At 47.1% G+C, this 15,294-nt stretch overlaps 2 protein-coding genes and 1 long non-coding RNA gene across 5 annotated transcripts in view; 1 reads left to right on the top strand and 2 right to left on the bottom strand.

Moving 5' to 3' along the window:
* The window catches only part of LOC147193893 (ryanodine receptor 1-like), a 39,418-nt gene extending 32,083 nt beyond the window's left edge, over positions 1 to 7,335 (bottom strand). For all 3 annotated transcript variants that reach the window (XM_086130396.1, XM_086130395.1, XM_086130394.1), the window contains exons 1-16: positions 7,202 to 7,335; positions 2,948 to 3,067; positions 2,762 to 2,860; positions 2,649 to 2,669; positions 2,483 to 2,557; positions 2,289 to 2,367; positions 2,033 to 2,145; positions 1,862 to 1,961; positions 1,677 to 1,773; positions 1,526 to 1,600; positions 1,280 to 1,436; positions 1,045 to 1,209; positions 855 to 976; positions 587 to 773; positions 377 to 512; positions 196 to 291 (exon numbers count right to left, since the gene is read on the bottom strand). In XM_086130396.1, the coding sequence (XP_085986522.1) occupies positions 196 to 291; positions 377 to 512; positions 587 to 773; positions 855 to 976; positions 1,045 to 1,209; positions 1,280 to 1,436; positions 1,526 to 1,600; positions 1,677 to 1,773; positions 1,862 to 1,961; positions 2,033 to 2,145; positions 2,289 to 2,367; positions 2,483 to 2,557; positions 2,649 to 2,669; positions 2,762 to 2,860; positions 2,948 to 3,067; positions 7,202 to 7,249 (1,690 nt within the window). In that variant the 5' untranslated portion in view covers positions 7,250 to 7,335. The remainder of the gene's footprint in view (positions 1 to 195; positions 292 to 376; positions 513 to 586; positions 774 to 854; positions 977 to 1,044; positions 1,210 to 1,279; positions 1,437 to 1,525; positions 1,601 to 1,676; positions 1,774 to 1,861; positions 1,962 to 2,032; positions 2,146 to 2,288; positions 2,368 to 2,482; positions 2,558 to 2,648; positions 2,670 to 2,761; positions 2,861 to 2,947; positions 3,068 to 7,201) is intronic.
* Positions 7,336 to 8,223: 888 nt separating this feature from the next.
* On the top strand, positions 8,224 to 15,276 carry nfrkb (nuclear factor related to kappaB binding protein). Its single transcript, XM_086130231.1, has 26 exons — positions 8,224 to 8,279; positions 8,583 to 8,727; positions 8,804 to 9,005; positions 9,090 to 9,217; positions 9,303 to 9,474; positions 9,642 to 9,746; positions 9,894 to 9,967; positions 10,047 to 10,128; positions 10,207 to 10,399; positions 10,473 to 10,584; positions 10,674 to 10,800; positions 10,922 to 10,999; positions 11,082 to 11,158; positions 11,246 to 11,292; positions 11,372 to 11,432; positions 11,516 to 11,690; positions 11,771 to 11,877; positions 11,956 to 12,079; positions 12,414 to 12,493; positions 12,620 to 12,813; positions 12,882 to 13,152; positions 13,234 to 13,413; positions 13,580 to 14,290; positions 14,404 to 14,510; positions 14,585 to 14,720; positions 14,893 to 15,276. The coding sequence occupies exons 2-26, from the start codon at positions 8,602 to 8,604 to the stop codon at positions 15,031 to 15,033; spliced, it is 3,810 nt and encodes a 1,269-aa protein (XP_085986357.1). The 5' UTR covers positions 8,224 to 8,279; positions 8,583 to 8,601; the 3' UTR covers positions 15,034 to 15,276.
* LOC147193892 (uncharacterized) lies at positions 9,745 to 11,516 on the bottom strand. Its single transcript, XR_015102964.1, has 4 exons — positions 10,720 to 11,516; positions 10,458 to 10,617; positions 10,313 to 10,379; positions 9,745 to 10,223 (listed from the first exon to the last, which is right to left on the bottom strand). It is a non-coding gene; the product is annotated as an uncharacterized LOC147193892 (long non-coding RNA).
* Positions 15,277 to 15,294: the final 18 nt, after the last annotated feature.

Below are 15,294 nucleotides of genomic sequence, written 5' to 3'. Positions count from 1 at the left end.
AAATCACAGAATGACTTCATTGGGAAAGTTTAGTGTCCAAATAATAAAAGTAATGGACTCACTGTCGAGTGATTTATTTAAGTGTTTACTTTTTCCAGATTAACTCATTCAGTACCAGCCAAATTCTGGATCAAGTCTGAAAAGACGTTTAAAAACGTCTTTGGGAGTGAATGAGTTAATGAGTTTCTGCAGTACCTGAAGAGGCCTCCAAACGATCCAATTTACTGACCAGCCAGTCGAGGTTATCGCAGAACAACGCGCAGTTTGAACGATTACCTCGGATGAGCGACGCTTTGGGAAGAAAAATCAGCAGAGGTGATGGTAACGTATCATAAAGGACATGTAAAGTAAGGGCAAATCCTCCACAAGGTCATACCTAGCAACTCGTACAGTAAATTTACTATCTCCTTCCATGACTCGGCAGCTTCTTCCCCAGCATATTCTGAGAAGTGTGCGGCCGTGTTGTAGACATTCAACCGATCAACACAGTCCAGAACGAGAGTGATCATCCCCTGTCAAGAACAACGAGGACTAAGGTGGAGGAGCTCCTGAATTAACAAGCGGTCACACAGGAAGGAAGACAAACCTCCTCTTGAAAAAGGTTTTGTCTGTTCTTGAGGGAACGAAGCTTGAACTGTTTATCCTCATGCTCCAGCTCTTCCTCCGGCGGGCGGAAGTAAAAGATCAAGTCCTGAAGTGAGAGAACCACCGTGTCCATTGGCAGATTATGCGGGTTTGACGATTTGCTTTTCCCATTCAAGGCGTCGAGACCTCTGGGGACATATGGTGGAACATACGGTGATTACACACAATCAAAACGTGGAAATCTTAGCAGACTCTGTGTGAAATGCTACTTGATGAATTGGTTGAAGAGGCCTGTGGTGCTGTAAATCATTCTAGCAGCTTGAGACTCTTCAGTCTGAGAGCGTGCGACTGTCAGTGCGTCATCCATGTGACCTTCTTTATGGAGAATGGCCTAAAAAAAATACATACGGACTTATTACACCAAGACATTCCCCTCTGCCTTTCTTTAATCTGGAATACCTTTCTCTTCAGGGGACCTAAACGGGCGGACTTCGCATCAACAGCTGCATATGTGAGCCAGAGACCGGATGAGGCATGTTGTACAAAGCACATTGACTCTCCGTACTTGATTTCCGGAATGCCCATGCCTTCCACATCGCGCTTCTGGGCGACTTCAATTTTTTCCTGCGGGTCACATATCGAGGGATTTCCTCATGAAAGCTGCAAGGAATCCACACAACAACTTTTCATGTACCTTGGAAATTCTGAAGCAGAAGGCTGCCATTTTTGAATTGGCCTTCTCGGGGTCAACCAATAGAAGGCCCTTTTCCTCATCCAGAAGAAGGTACCGTCCTGTTGTTATGTGACGTATTCTGAATGATTGGCCCCATTTAATGTGACCCCCACTCCACCTAAAATTCCAAAAAGCACGTCTTAAAAGGCAAATTGTAACGTCGTTCAAAAAGCAAAATTTGGAATGGAGCTTTTCAAGGAGACTCACGCGATACGAAGTGGCTCAAGTCGCCACAAGGACCGAGCGTGACTGCATATAGCCCCTCCTTCATAGTGAGCGACTCTTAAACGACAGAAACAAAACCACGTCTGGCATTTTAAGTCCACATGGAAATTGAGATTTGAGCGGTCTTGCTCACCTGCGCTGGTCATCCCCTTGGTCGGCCGCCGGGATGGCCAAACACTCATCCATGTGACCGTGGAAAAGCCTGAGCACATACCCTCCGGTCAGAAAGCCTGCAGAGGAAGAGCCACACTGCTGAAGGAGAGCAAGTAGGTTTTCAGATTTAAAAAAATAAAATAAAATACAAAGAGTTAAGGGGACCTTCAGCTAGTTCACAACCCGACATCACAGGAGTCATGGTCCACAAGGTTTGCATGAAGGAAGCGTCGACCATCAAGTCACCGCTGGCGTACGACAGATGCTGAGAAGCGGTGACAGGAATTAACAACTGTCGACAGACAAACAGTGCAGGTGGACACAATTCCTATTTACCAGATATCGCTCGGAAGAAACACTGACAAGAATGAGGTCATCTCCCACTCTGACTTTCTCGCCTTCAGATCTTTGCTTGGAGGCCGGGTGGATGGTCCACCAGCAGGCCTCTCCTGTGACACACACAGACCAAAATTAATGAGACTTCGTAGTCGGTGTCTAGCTGGTCTTGAATACTCCTGCACAAGCCCAGATCAGTTCAAGGTATCGTGTATTGATTTAACGTGGTCACATTTCAAATGCAGATGACACCCACCCGTGGAGTCTTCCTGCAAGCCCACATCAAACGCCAGCTTGTCTGTCAGCGAGCGCGACGTTGTCAAACAGCTCAAGTACTTGGCGGAAGGAAGAAGGAGAGGACAATTAAAAATTGGAGAGCGACAAAGACAGACAGGGGAGGAGAGACAACATACGTTAACCCTTTGAACCCACGTGTTTATTTGTGCTCACCATGTTCGAATGTGTGTGTTTCAAGAGGATGGCATGTCCGTAGAGCAGAGTTCGATGGCCCCCACCTTGTGATGACTAGCGCGCACGCAGGTAGAAAGATGGTGAAACAATGACCTCTCGGAACCCAAGCAGACAGCACGAGAGACAAAAATGGAACTTTTCTTACCCATTTATCCAAATCAACAGCCTATGGGTGCGAAATGCAAGAAGGAATTTCAAAAGTGAGAACCCGCAAAAGCGGCAACTATTTCTTAAGATGATTTGGATACGAAGGCGCACCTCATCCACAGAAGTGTTGGACAGCATCTCCTGTAGCGCTCGCACGGATAAGGACTGCTCCAGTATGAAGCAGCAGATGGCCAGGTCGGGTGGGACATTCTGAAAGGCAACAAGCCATTCCTTTCACAACAAAGAAACACTGCGCGATAAAAAAATAAAAAATAAAAAATTCCAGCTGCACACCACCTGAGCGTTGGATGTCGTCTCCAGGAAACACAGACGATTCCCAAATCCTTCGCATGAAAGGCAGAGTTTGATCTGCTCTTTCAGAATGGAGGCCGTGCTCTGCAGAACCACATGATCGTCCTACAACGGCGACGTGAGTGTCAAATGAATAAAATGCATTCGGGGTGGGGGTTCGGAAATGTCCTAACATAATAGCATGATGAACCCTTCATGTTCAGTGTTTTTAAGAGATTATTTACGACCGGTCCAATCATGTCACGACATTTGTGGCAGGTTTGAACGCAGGCGTTCAAACATTTGAGCTGTGGCTGTGGTTCATAGCCTTTATTGTGACAGCATATCAAGAAAGCTGCGGGGCCCGACAAAGTGTCCCCCTCCTGCCTGAAAGTCTGCGCTGACCAGCTGGCTCCGGTCTTCACACAAATCTTCAACAGATCTCTGGAGCTGTGTGAGGTCCCATCCTGCTTCAAACAGTCTACCATCATCCCAGTTCCCAAGAAATCGGCAACATCGGAACTGAACGACTATAGGCCTGTCGCCCTGACGTCTGTGGTCATGAAGTCCTTTGAACGCCTTGTGCTGAACCACCTAAAGAACGTCACCGGACCCCTGCTGGACCCTCTCCAGTTTGCCTATCGGGCAAACAGGTCTGTGGAAGACGCAGTCAACATAGGTCTGCACTACATCCTCGAGCACCTCGACAGCACAGGGACCTATGCAAGGATTCTGTTTGTGGATTTCAGCTCTGCGTTCAACACCATCATCCCGGAACTCCTCACCCCCAAACTTCTCCACCTCGGTGTGTCCCCTACGATCTGCCAGTGGATCCTCAGCTTCCTGACGGGACGGACACAACAGGTGAGACTGGGAGCAACAACATCATCAATACGCACCACCAGCACTGGAGCCCCACAGGGATGTGTCCTCTCTCCACCGCTCTTCTCTCTCTACACAAACGATTGCACCTCAACAGATCCAGCTGTCAAACTCATAAAGTTCGCAGACGACACCACGGTCATCGGTCTCATCAAAGACGGCGACGAGTCTGCGTACCGCCAACAAGTGGAGCAGCTGGAGCTCTGGTGCAGCCGACACAACCTCGGGCTGAACACGCTCAAGACTGTAGAGATGATCGTGGACTTCAGGAAACATTCTTCTCCACAGTTGCCCCTCACACTATCCAACTGCCCTGTGTCAACCGTCGAGACCTTCAAGTTCCTGGGAATCACAGTCTCCCAGGACATGAAGTGGGAAGTCAACACCATCTCCATCCTGAAAAGGGCCCGGCAGAGGATGTACTTCCTGAGGCTGCTGAGGAAGCATGGCCTGCCACAGGAGGTGCTACGACAGTTCTACACGGCAGTCATCGAATCAATCCTGTGTTCTTCCATCACGGTTTGGTTTGGGGCCGCCACAAAAAAGGACAAAATCCGACTTCAACGGACAGTTAGGACGGCGGAAAAAATCGTTGGCACCGCCCTACCCACTCTTGAGGACTTGCACACTGCAAGAATCAAGACAAGGGCACGGAAAATCCTCCTGGATCCCCCGCACCCTGCCCACCACCTTTTCCAGCTACTCCCCTCAGGCAGACGCTACAGATCCATGCGCACCAAATCCAGTAGACACTTAAACAGCTTCTTCCCTCTAGCCATTAACTCCTTAAACAGTCACTGACGTAGTCACTCTTCTTGTACTACAAATACTGCTACTGGTTACTCTAAAATGGTTCAATGATTTGTTGTTTACGATGATACTAATGCAGCGTGTTATACCGGAGACAAATTCCTTGTGTGTTCTACATACTTGGCCAATGAAGATGATTCTGATTCTGATTCTGATTCAATGCTGTTATTGGCCTCAGATCACTGGCTCCGTGATTTCGCAACCCCCCCCACTCCTAGAAGCCCTCTATTTCTAGCCACTGCACCTGCTGTTCACGCGTCCTCTTTTGGAAAGTATCAGATATTTCACATATCACTGGAAAAAGTTTCCCGCATCACCCTGCTCCGAATAATCCAATTAGTTTGGCTTGTTTGCATGGTGGAATTCCCACCCTGAATTCTTGGAGCTAGGACGCAGGCCAGGGGGAAATGCTCTAAATATCATTTTGGTAACAAGACTCACACAGACATACAGTCCGGCGTCTGCTCGGTGACATCATGATGTCATATATTTTGTTTGGCTTTGTATGAATGACATACTTGAAGCTAAAAGCAAAGATAGGTTTTCATTCTTTACGTTTTGCCTAATGAGTTTATTAATCGCTTACAATGTTTGGCAATGCAACCGACTGACATCGAGGAGTGCTTCTCAGCTGAGTACTTGTCTCACTTAGCATTACATGGCATTACAGTACTTTGTACGCTGACAACATTCTAGTCTTTTAGTGACTGAGAGCTAAAAAGCAGTCTGTAGGTTCTTGGGCATTCTCATTTTGGATTCAGATGTGCTACAAATGGAGCAGCTGCCTGAGTGCAAATGTTCAAATGGCGACTTTCAAGACTTTTTACACTCTCTCATTTGGTTGTTGGACTGTTTTATTGCCGCTTCCCCTCCTCCCCTGATTGGAGATGGGCTAGGAGGCAATGATCGAATCTGAGGCTGTTGTTGTATAGATTCTGCATCGACCGCCAGAGACAAGATCTGAGGTTGCTATGGAGGACTTCTGAAGGTGTCTACCTGCGGTGCTTCGTCGCATTCAATGGACGCTCACGCCGTTTTAATTCATTTTAAGTGATGAACGTTGCCCCATCTGCATTCATTGCAGCCTGGTTAAAATGGAAGGGGGGAAACCTCCATCGGTGGTCCCTACTCAAGGAAAACCCCAAATGGGGGTTTTGAGTCTTTCCTTGCCCGGTCTGAGGGGAGGGTAGGGGGGATTTCATCACGGGATGTCACCAAAGCGTCTGAAGCTCTTTTTATCCAAAATGAAATTGATTTGTCTTAAGTTAGTCTGAAGAAATGTGTGATTGGTGCACCCGTACTGATTATTAATGAGGGTAATCTGCCTGACAACATTTTTTTTAATAACTTGATGCAATAGCACCATTTGAATGATGTCGAAAAAGTAAGCATGGAAAGGTTTCATCATCCTGAATTGACATGCTGATTTTGAGGTGAAACAAATGCACAAATTTACTCAGTGAAGTACTTTAGTACAATGCGTATGAATAAGAACTATTATCAGCGAACTCTACAGTGCTGGCACACCAATCCACTAACAGCGCCGTGGTGCTGACATAGCAAATGACAGATGTACGTGTCAGGTTTCTATGACGTTGTATTTCTAAATTAACGTGTGTAAAATTATGCCGCTGCCAGATAGACTGACCTACAGACAGAAGGATGGCTATTTACACATTTTGCAACATTTCAGGACTGATAATCAGCCAAAGATCAGCATGTTTCTATGAAAGGTTTTGTCTCCAGAGTGTAATATTGAACATGGTTCTAATGAACTCAGCAGCCCAATTCCCACAAGGGACTGAAGTAAGCAGGTGCTGAAACGGGCCTGACTTTGAAGCTGCTAATCCTCACACAGTATATATAGACCCCGGGGCAGCAACTGACGTAAACTTTATGAAGCATTATGAGCATACCTGACCTTAGTACTGCATAACAATAGCAACTGGAACAAAATCTAATTTCTTATTTTAAGTCGGTAATGTTAAGCATAGTAGGTGACACTTTTTGACATAATAAACTGCTCAGTAAATCATAGCTATGATCCAAAACATTGTGTTCCTATGAACCAAAAATGGTAATTCTAAGGCCCGTGGGCCATGCAAGGGCCACATATATAAAAGCTCAGATGAGCTGTTTCAAAAAAAAATTAAAAAATAAAAATTACAAATGAATAAACGGGAGGCTTTAGACTAACAAAAATAGCTCTGAAAGCAAATGAAATAAAAGGACCAAGTACTGTGCAGTGTTATAATGTTGGCCTCTTAAACAGCATAAAGTAGTATAATGTCAAGCGCCGTCCTTTTTACTTTCCACAGTCTGTTTGTGTGAAAATGATTTCTCCTCTGTGATAAACGGGTACAATATCAAGTATCCATGGGCCTATAAATAGATAACAATGCCTATAAACAAAGCCAAATGTTCTTGTCAATCTGAGTGTCATGTATAGTACAAATCCAGCCAAGAAAGTGAAGGTGGTCAGAATTTTAATCGATACATGGCTATTGAAGAGAGCCTGACTTTTTAAAAAAAGTTATTATCCATGAAGAAGGAGACAGCATCACTTACAGTGCGTAAAAACTGAATCTCTTCCTCTCCATCGGCACCTTCTGCCATACTGCTGAGGCATGAAAAGCACCACCCTGGCAGAGAATGGGGCTTCTCGGTTCTCCTGGTGACTTCCTAGGGAAATGTAGCTGAAGGGTTAGCGAAAGGCGATGGGGGTCCCGGCCCCCCTCTGTTTGGGACTGTTATATGACAGCCGAGGGGACTGACTGCTCATTCATTGCTGCATCATGGAGAGGAGGAGCAACTGGACAAGGCAGCATTTCAAAAGTTGTTCCTTCCATTTTCAGCTGCTGTTCCCATTACTCTCACCGTTTTGAACTACTTTGTGTAGATGGGGTAAGGAGAGATTTTGAACATAAAAGTTCTAGAATGAACAATTGGAAGTTGGAATTTAAACAGCCGGAAGAAGAGGGTATGTACTCTATGTAACTTTATCCATCCGCTCGTCCTCATTATGTGAGCTGGAGCTTATCCTCGCTGACTTTGGGCAAGAGGCAGGGTACACCCTAGACAGGTCACCAGTCAATCGCAGGGGCACAGAAAGACAACAGAAATCAATCAATTAGTCATTCACCCTCCCACTAAGACGCATGAATTTTTTTTGAGTTGTTCATTAACTCAGTAACTGTTTGGCACAAAACGATGTTTGGAAAGTAACTTTTTTTTGTGATAAATCTATTGTTAATATTACCTTCCAAAATACCATTATAAGCAATTTAGCACACAATTTAAATAATGAAAATACACACACGTTAAACTAGGCAGACTGTCTTCAACAAAGCTTAATTTAATGTATGTTTGTCTCTTACCTCGTCTGTAACATGAACGATAAAATTAGCTCAGTTCGCTAGTAAGACTTTATTAATTATTGTCTTTCACAGTTTATAGGACAGGTTGTTACACGAAAAAAGTGAAGAAGTTTTTGTCGCACTTGCTGTTCTTAGCCTCACCGCCGGTAGAGGATGACAGCGAGCTAAGCGCTCCCTTTGACGACGTCATTTTTCTACCAGAAGAAAAAAAAACCGGTACGTCACTAAAACCGTCCCCTCTGCAAAATCAAAACAAAGGGTGGGCTTAGGTAAGAAAGAACTTTTTGATAGCTTTTAAAAGTGTGATGTCGCTTCTGTCAAGACAAGCAAATATTGCAACATGCAGTGCAGCGTAGGTACTTCCGTTTGAAGGCTCGGTTGAATAAATCGCGTCGTAGCTCCCAACGCTAAGCTGCGTGCTATCAGTCATGCTACAAGGCTCCTTGTTTGGTTTCACGAAAAGCTAGTCGTCTGTTACGTTACATTTCAAAAGCTAAACCTGCAATAATGACACGGCAATTTATTCACACGCCCCATATTAAATGATGATGTGATATTTCAACAACATTGAGGGGGCAACGGAGGAGCAGGATGGATGTCCTGACTCACATACTTACAGACCCTCTTGAGCCTAAAGAGGAGGAGGCTGGTCAGATCACTGAGGAGTGCATGCTTGGTAACTGCAGGGTCAGCCTGCCCGAGGAACTACTTGAAGATGTAAGTGATGCATGCTGCTTTGACACCGTGTCGAGTGCTAAAACGCTGATGACTTTGATTACTGTTTTGCCATCAGCCTGAAATCTTCTTCTCTGTGCTGAGTGAAAGCACGTGGACTGAAGTCCTGTCCGATTCCCAGCGGCAACACCTGAGTCAGTTTTTGCCACAGTTCCCCGACAATAACAAAGCAGAGCAGGGCAGCGCCGTCGACGACCTGTTCAACAACAGAAATTTTCATTTTGGAAATCCTCTTCATCTTGCACAAAAACTCTTCCGAGGTAATTGACACACTCGCGGATGAATCAACTCTCAAAAATGCAACATTGCTCTCTGATGGTGATGTTCATGATCCAATCGCACAGATGGTTACTTCAACCCTGAAGTTGTCAAGTACAGGCAGTTGTGTGCAAAGTCTCAGCAAAGACGACAGTTATACTCTCTTCAGCAATATTACCACAGGCTGCTGAAGCAAATCCTCGTCTCCCGAAAGGTAAGTTATGCAAAAAAATGTTGGAAGTACAACAATACCGGGGGCGGGGGGCAGGAGTTGGTCTCAGCATTTGTTCTCATTTCAGGAGTTATTGGATTTTGCAGTTCACAACGGTCTGGACTTTCCACCAAAGAGAAAGGTACAGACAAGGAGTCATGCTGAAATACGAGAACAAAAGGTTAGAAGAAGACTGAGACGCATTTTAAAGGAGGTTAAAACAGAATGCGGTGACAGTAATGCTTCGTCTGATGATGACGGTCAGTATTTTTCGTGCTTTCTCACGATCCTTTTTTTCCATGCATTTCTACTGCAAGAGTTCACAAACCGGTTTAGGATGTGGGGAAGTTTTGATTGGGGGGTGGAATCGAAAGTACCCAAATAAATTCACTTACCTGCATCACTACTTTATTGCACATGCATATAGATCTAACGTTGTGGACGCCAGCACCACAGTCGCCCTCCTCACCGACATCAACCGTCTCACTCAGAGTTGTGCCCAGCCTCTCTACCCAAGACATGAAGACCACTGGTTGGGAGTATTTTTTATTGATTTTTTTTGGGTTAATATGCATATAGTGATCCCCGTTGATCGCACCAATATTTTTTGGATTATTGGTATGGCTTGTCAGCAGTCAGATATACCCGAATATTCAATTATGTTTTTGGCTTTCCCCAGAAAAAATCCATCTTGGAGAGCAGGACTTGAAAGTCATGCTGCAAAACCATCGCGAGAAGAGGAAGCGACAACCAGTAAATAATGTTTGGATATGATTTCAATTGGATCTAGTGTGATCTTGTCCAGCGTATCACAGACTGTTCTTCTCCTTAGGATCATCCAGACTTGATGACCTCCGACATCCACCTCAGTGACATCCTCTCAAGGGCAAATATCGGTCGCAAATCAGCCTTACGTGAGTGAATTTGCACTAGTAAGTAACGCCGAAACTGTCTTCTTTCCATTACTAATACCATTTTCATTTCTTATCCAGCACTTTTTGAGCTCTCTCTGCCGAAGAAAAAAATAAAAGAAGAGAGAAGGAAGAAGAAAATGAGAACGGTGAAAGTGGAATCTGAGGATCCCTGCGACGCTCTTACTTCAGACGGCCCGGCACCCCCTCTGGCGAACATCATCAACTCCATGCCGGACACGCCGTTGACACCGCTGGCCCACATCAAGGAAGAGTACGTTTGGCGCAGGATTAAGAAAAAGCGTTAGGACACACCTTATCAATGTGCGTACGCTTCATCGTTGCAGAATCCTGGAGGAGCCTCCGAGCAGCCCGGTCGTCGTGGAGGAACTCGCCGTCAGTTTCTTCAGTTTGTTGGAGACCATCTTGAGGACGGAGCACCTCGCCAGCACTTCATTGGTACTTCCATTTGGCCTCCCGAGCTTTGTTAGCCTACGAGTCGAAAGCCCAAACTTTGATTGCGACGGCTTCTTGCGGATGTGCGCCAGTTGGAGGAGAAAGTTCAAATGTGGCAGATGTCTCCCGCGAGCTCACTCAATGCCTGGTTTTCGTCGGCTTCCTGTTGGTCCGACTTGGTCCTCCACGCCTTGCAGTTTCTTGCAGGAGAGAGTAAAGGTAAGGCCGTGCTGTGGGAAAACCATTTGAGCATTTACTCGATATCCTCAGTCAGACTTCAAAAATTCATTTTTTAAGAAAATCACAATTCATGTTTTGCTTTCGCTTCAATGCTTTACAGAAGGTGTCATGGCGCTCCCCAGCGGCTTTCTGCCATTCGTGGAATTTGTGGATGAAACGCAGCAGTGGAAGTGGATCGGTTAGAGGCATCCATGATTGACAGTCCTAATCGAGGCCGCGTTGGACTTTGCGGTGATTAACGTCCGTTTGCTTTATTTTAGGCCCTACTCAGGATGCAGAGAAGGACTTGATTGCGCTCTGTCAACTGTGGCTGGACTCGAAAGATTTTGTGGTCAAGGTAAAACAAATGTACTCCCAAGTAGAGATAACAACACGCGGCTGTATCCGCCCGTGCATTTTGTTCCTAAGTGACTGTCACCCACAGACGGAAAGCGAAGAGCTATCCGACTTAACGCCCCCCATGCCGCGAGTGTAAGACTCAATCTTTGCAAATCTCACAGAATATTGGATTTGTCATTGCGAATTTTGAAATGCTTGAATATCTTTGCAGTTCCACTGATTATGTGGTGAGACCCAGCACGGGGGATGAGAGACAACTCTTCCAAATTCAGGTTTCTTAATTATTTTACTGTCTTTTTTTTTTGTATGTTCATAAAAAGCACCGGTGCCAATTTCTTTTTCTTACGTCGATTAGGAGCAGCAGAGATACAACCAACCCCATAAAGCCTTCACGTTCCGCATGCATGGCTTCGAATCGGTCGTGGGGCCCGTTAAGGGAGTATTCGATAAGGAAATGTCTCTCAATAAAGCTCGGGAGCATACGCTGTTGCGCTCCAACCGCCCGCCATACGTCACCATCCTCTCTCTGGGTTCGAGCTTCGCCCCGTCGTTGCTTCATTTCTGTGTGAAAAGCAAACGGAAGCGTTGAAGCGCCTTTTCTTACTCACAGTGCGAGACGCAGCAGCCAGGTTACCCAACGGAGAGGGAACTCGGGCAGAAATCTGCGAACTGCTGAAGGACTCGCAGTTTCTTGCCCCCGACGTCACAAGTGCACAGGTAGGGAGGAACACTGGGACCAGTGTTTCTTTTGATCGCCTCTTTTTCAAACTGTAGACTGGTTCTTGTGCCCTCTAGGTGAACACAGTTGTCAGCGGGGCTCTGGATAGACTGCACTACGAGAAGGACCCTTGTGTCAAGTATGACATCGGCCGCAAACTGTGGATTTACCTGCACCGCAACCGCAGTCAAGAAGAGTTTGGTGAGCAACAATCTGGAAGTGGCATCGGAGCAGCGCGCAACCATTCGATAAGGAAAGCGATTGTTGACAATGCAGAGTAAAAAATGGAGGTTACCTCCACTCAAACCAATCAGAAGAGTCGCTCTAGTAGGCCAACTAAATGCTATCTAATGTTTGTTTAATCTGTGTATTGATTTCCATTGATTTTGGGTGTAAACGGGGTAATATCTGATATGGGTCCTGTGAAACGTCACTCGACGGTCTGTCAAATCGGAATTTGGCTATTAGACCAAAAGTGGGAACACAGCTTTGGTTTTTTTTTGTTGCTTTTAATCGTTTCTCATCTCTCACCCAGAGAGGATCCACCAGGCTCAAGCGGCTGCCGCAAAAGCAAGAAAAGCACTGCAGCAGAAGCCGAAACCTTCATCCAAACCTGTGAGACAACTACCCCGTCACTTATAGTACATTTTCATGATGCTGTTGAACTAGTGCAAATTTCGTTTTCGGTTTGGAGTGGCAAATTGCATTGTGGTCCTGAAATCTCTTATTTGATTTTGGTAGAAATCTGGCAGTAAAGAGGGAGGCGCTAAAACCGCTGGATCTTTGGAAGCAGGACAGGATATTGGTTCCAGTCCTATGTCGCCAACACCGTCTACACCGACCCCAAACACTCCTGGGACCCCAAAGTCACCTTTGCCCTGCACGGTCACGACGCCAACTAAGACCACCGTCCCCGAAATTAAATCCAGCCCAGGGTGCGTTTCTTCTTCTCCCTGTCGTGTAGCAACGACCCTTCACCTGAACTCAACCGTGTCTCTTGCAGCGTTCTCCTGGTATCTCCCCCCTCCTTGCCACAACTGGGCTCGGTCTTACCCGCCAGTCAGTCTGGACCAGCCGCCTCTCAGCCCGTCAATTCCCAACACGCGGCCCGAATCGTGAGTCACCTGGCGGCAGGCTCCCTCCCTCAGATGCGCGTCGTCTCCGCTCAGCCCGGACTGGGTTCTCCGTCAGGAAGTCAGCAAGCTGCTTTGGTCCATCAGAGCGCTCATCAGATTCGAATGCCGGTATCTGTGGCAACCAAAAGCATCTCACAGGTAAAAGGATAAATGATGAGAAGACGTGTGTTCTTCACGTGGAAATTACCTCCACGTGGGTGTATCTTGTGTCGAAAACAGGCAGTCGTGTCCATGCCTTTGAGGAGCCAGTCCGCCAGTCCCGTGCAGGTGTCCAACACGGTGTCGGTTTCCACCGCAGCTGTGCCTAGACCTCAGACGATGTCACCTAGCAGCCCAGCCAACATCCCTGCATCATCGCCGACTGTCTTGCAAGGAGTCGCCAGCCAAAACATCAAACAGGTTAACCATAAGTCCTGTTTTCCTAAACAGGAAAAATTCATGACTCCACTGCCCAACGTACCGGTAATTTGAGAATGTCTGCCATTGATATTGCCAACTTTTTGGGTTGTCATGTGGAAGAATTAAATGAAAGGTGAAGTCAAGTCACCATTTTTTTGCTTCCAAGGTGTCCATCACTGGCCAGTTAGGAGTGAAGACCCCAGGTGCAGCGGGAATTCCGCTCACCGCCACAAACCTGCGCATCCAGGGGAAAGATGTCTTACGCCTTCCACCCTCCTCCATCACCACGGATGCCAAAGGCCAGACGGTGCTGCGGATCACGCCGGACATGATGGCCACGCTCACCAAATCTCCCGTGGCGACAGTCAAACTCACGCCCGACTTCCTGGGCACGGCCGCCGCCGGCGGTAGCAAGAGCATCTCGGCCACTCTCCACGTCACGCCCCCTCACCCGTCCGTCTCCGCCCCCGCGTCCTGCAGCGGGGAGGTATCCTCCGCCAAAACCACGCCCCTGGCCTCCACCCTGCTGAAGGCTGCGGGAGACACGGCCATACGCCTCATGCCCACTTTGGGCGTTACCGTGGCCGACCAGAAATCTCGGACTTTCTCCACCGTCAGCTCTCCGGATAAGAGCGGCACCACCATCCGTATCATGCCGGGACTCGGGGTGATTCCGCAGAAGCAAGGTCAGACCATCACCATGACGTCCGCCGGCAGCAGCAAGCCCGTGACGGTATCCGCCGGCGGTAACGTCATGACCGTTGCCGGCACGAAAAGTATCACGGTGGCTTCCGGAGCCTCGGCTTCTCCTCTGAAGCTGGGGGCGGCCACGGCAACCATGCGGCAGGTACCCGGCCCTGTGGTCAACGCACAGACGGTAAGGGAGTTCATTAGGTGCTATATTATAACAAGTATAACGTTGAGCAGTCTTTTTGTCATTTTGCAAGCAGCAAGATCACAATGCAAAATGAGATTTTCACCTTGTCATAGGGCAAGTTACCCGCCCGCATCACCGTTCCTCTATCTGTCCTCAACCAACCACTGAAAAGTAAAAGTGTGGTGACCACACCGATTGTGAAGGGGAGTCTCAACACAAAGTAAGTCTCGGCATGATGCACCGTGTTCAATATTGAGCTGATCGACTTACGTGATGTTGTCTCTCGCTTCTCAGTATCAGCAGCTTGGGTCGAAACATCATCCTAACCACCATGCCTGCGGGCACAAAGTTGATTGCTGGGAACAAACCGGTCAGCTTTGTCACAGCGCAACAGTTCCAGCAGCTTCAGCAGCAAGGACAGGCCACACAGGTTGGTGAGCAGGTTTCACGAGGAAACAGATACGGTGCATTTAGTCATCACCGCGCTCAGACACTTTTTTTCCACATTTGGCAGCAATTACAGCCACAAGTCGTAGATGACGTACCTCAGTAGCGGCTCACTTCCGTGAGCGGTGTTAAACGCTCACCTTCCACTTCTTCAGGTTCGAATCCAGACAGTGCAAGCACAGCAGCTCCAGCAGCACATGGCGGCAGCTTCCCCCAAATCGGTCTCTACGGTCGTCGTCACCGCGGCGCCTTCGCCAAGATGTGCGCCCGATCTCCCACCAGGGCCTCCTCAGTGATCCGAGCTCGCCATCTTTCGTCCCGAGTTATTTGTGCGTTTCTATAATACTGGCTTTTTTCAGTGTGTAATTTTTTTTCCGTGTAGCTCAAAAGCACGTTCGTATTTCGTTCTCCGTTCGAGTGCATTAATCTTTTTTTTGTGACATTCAACTATATTTCATCAATTTCATTCCCCTTCATGTTGAAGCCAAGATGTTAAATTATGAGTTCTATATTATCACTGATTAAATCTCACAACTTCACTTTGTTTGCATTTTGTT

This window comes from Hippocampus guttulatus, chromosome 15 (genome assembly GCF_054856545.1).
Source record: "Hippocampus guttulatus isolate MCC_2025c chromosome 15, RoL_Hgut_1.0, whole genome shotgun sequence".
Taxonomy (NCBI): domain Eukaryota; kingdom Metazoa; phylum Chordata; class Actinopteri; order Syngnathiformes; family Syngnathidae; genus Hippocampus; species Hippocampus guttulatus.
Note: the sequence above shows the minus strand (reverse complement) of the source record. Positions and strands in the feature narration are given on the sequence as shown.

Bases quoted from the DNA above. Each gene is read 5' to 3' on its own strand.
- nfrkb (XM_086130231.1), top strand. From the start codon at position 8,602: ATGGATGTCCTGACTCACATACTTACAGACCCTCTTGAGCCTAAAGAG. The intron at 10,129-10,206 runs GTGAGTGAATTT...TTTCTTATCCAG, and splicing joins CGGTCGCAAATCAGCCTTAC to CACTTTTTGAGCTCTCTCTG. The intron at 12,080-12,413 runs GTGAGCAACAAT...TCTCTCACCCAG, and splicing joins CCGCAGTCAAGAAGAGTTTG to AGAGGATCCACCAGGCTCAA.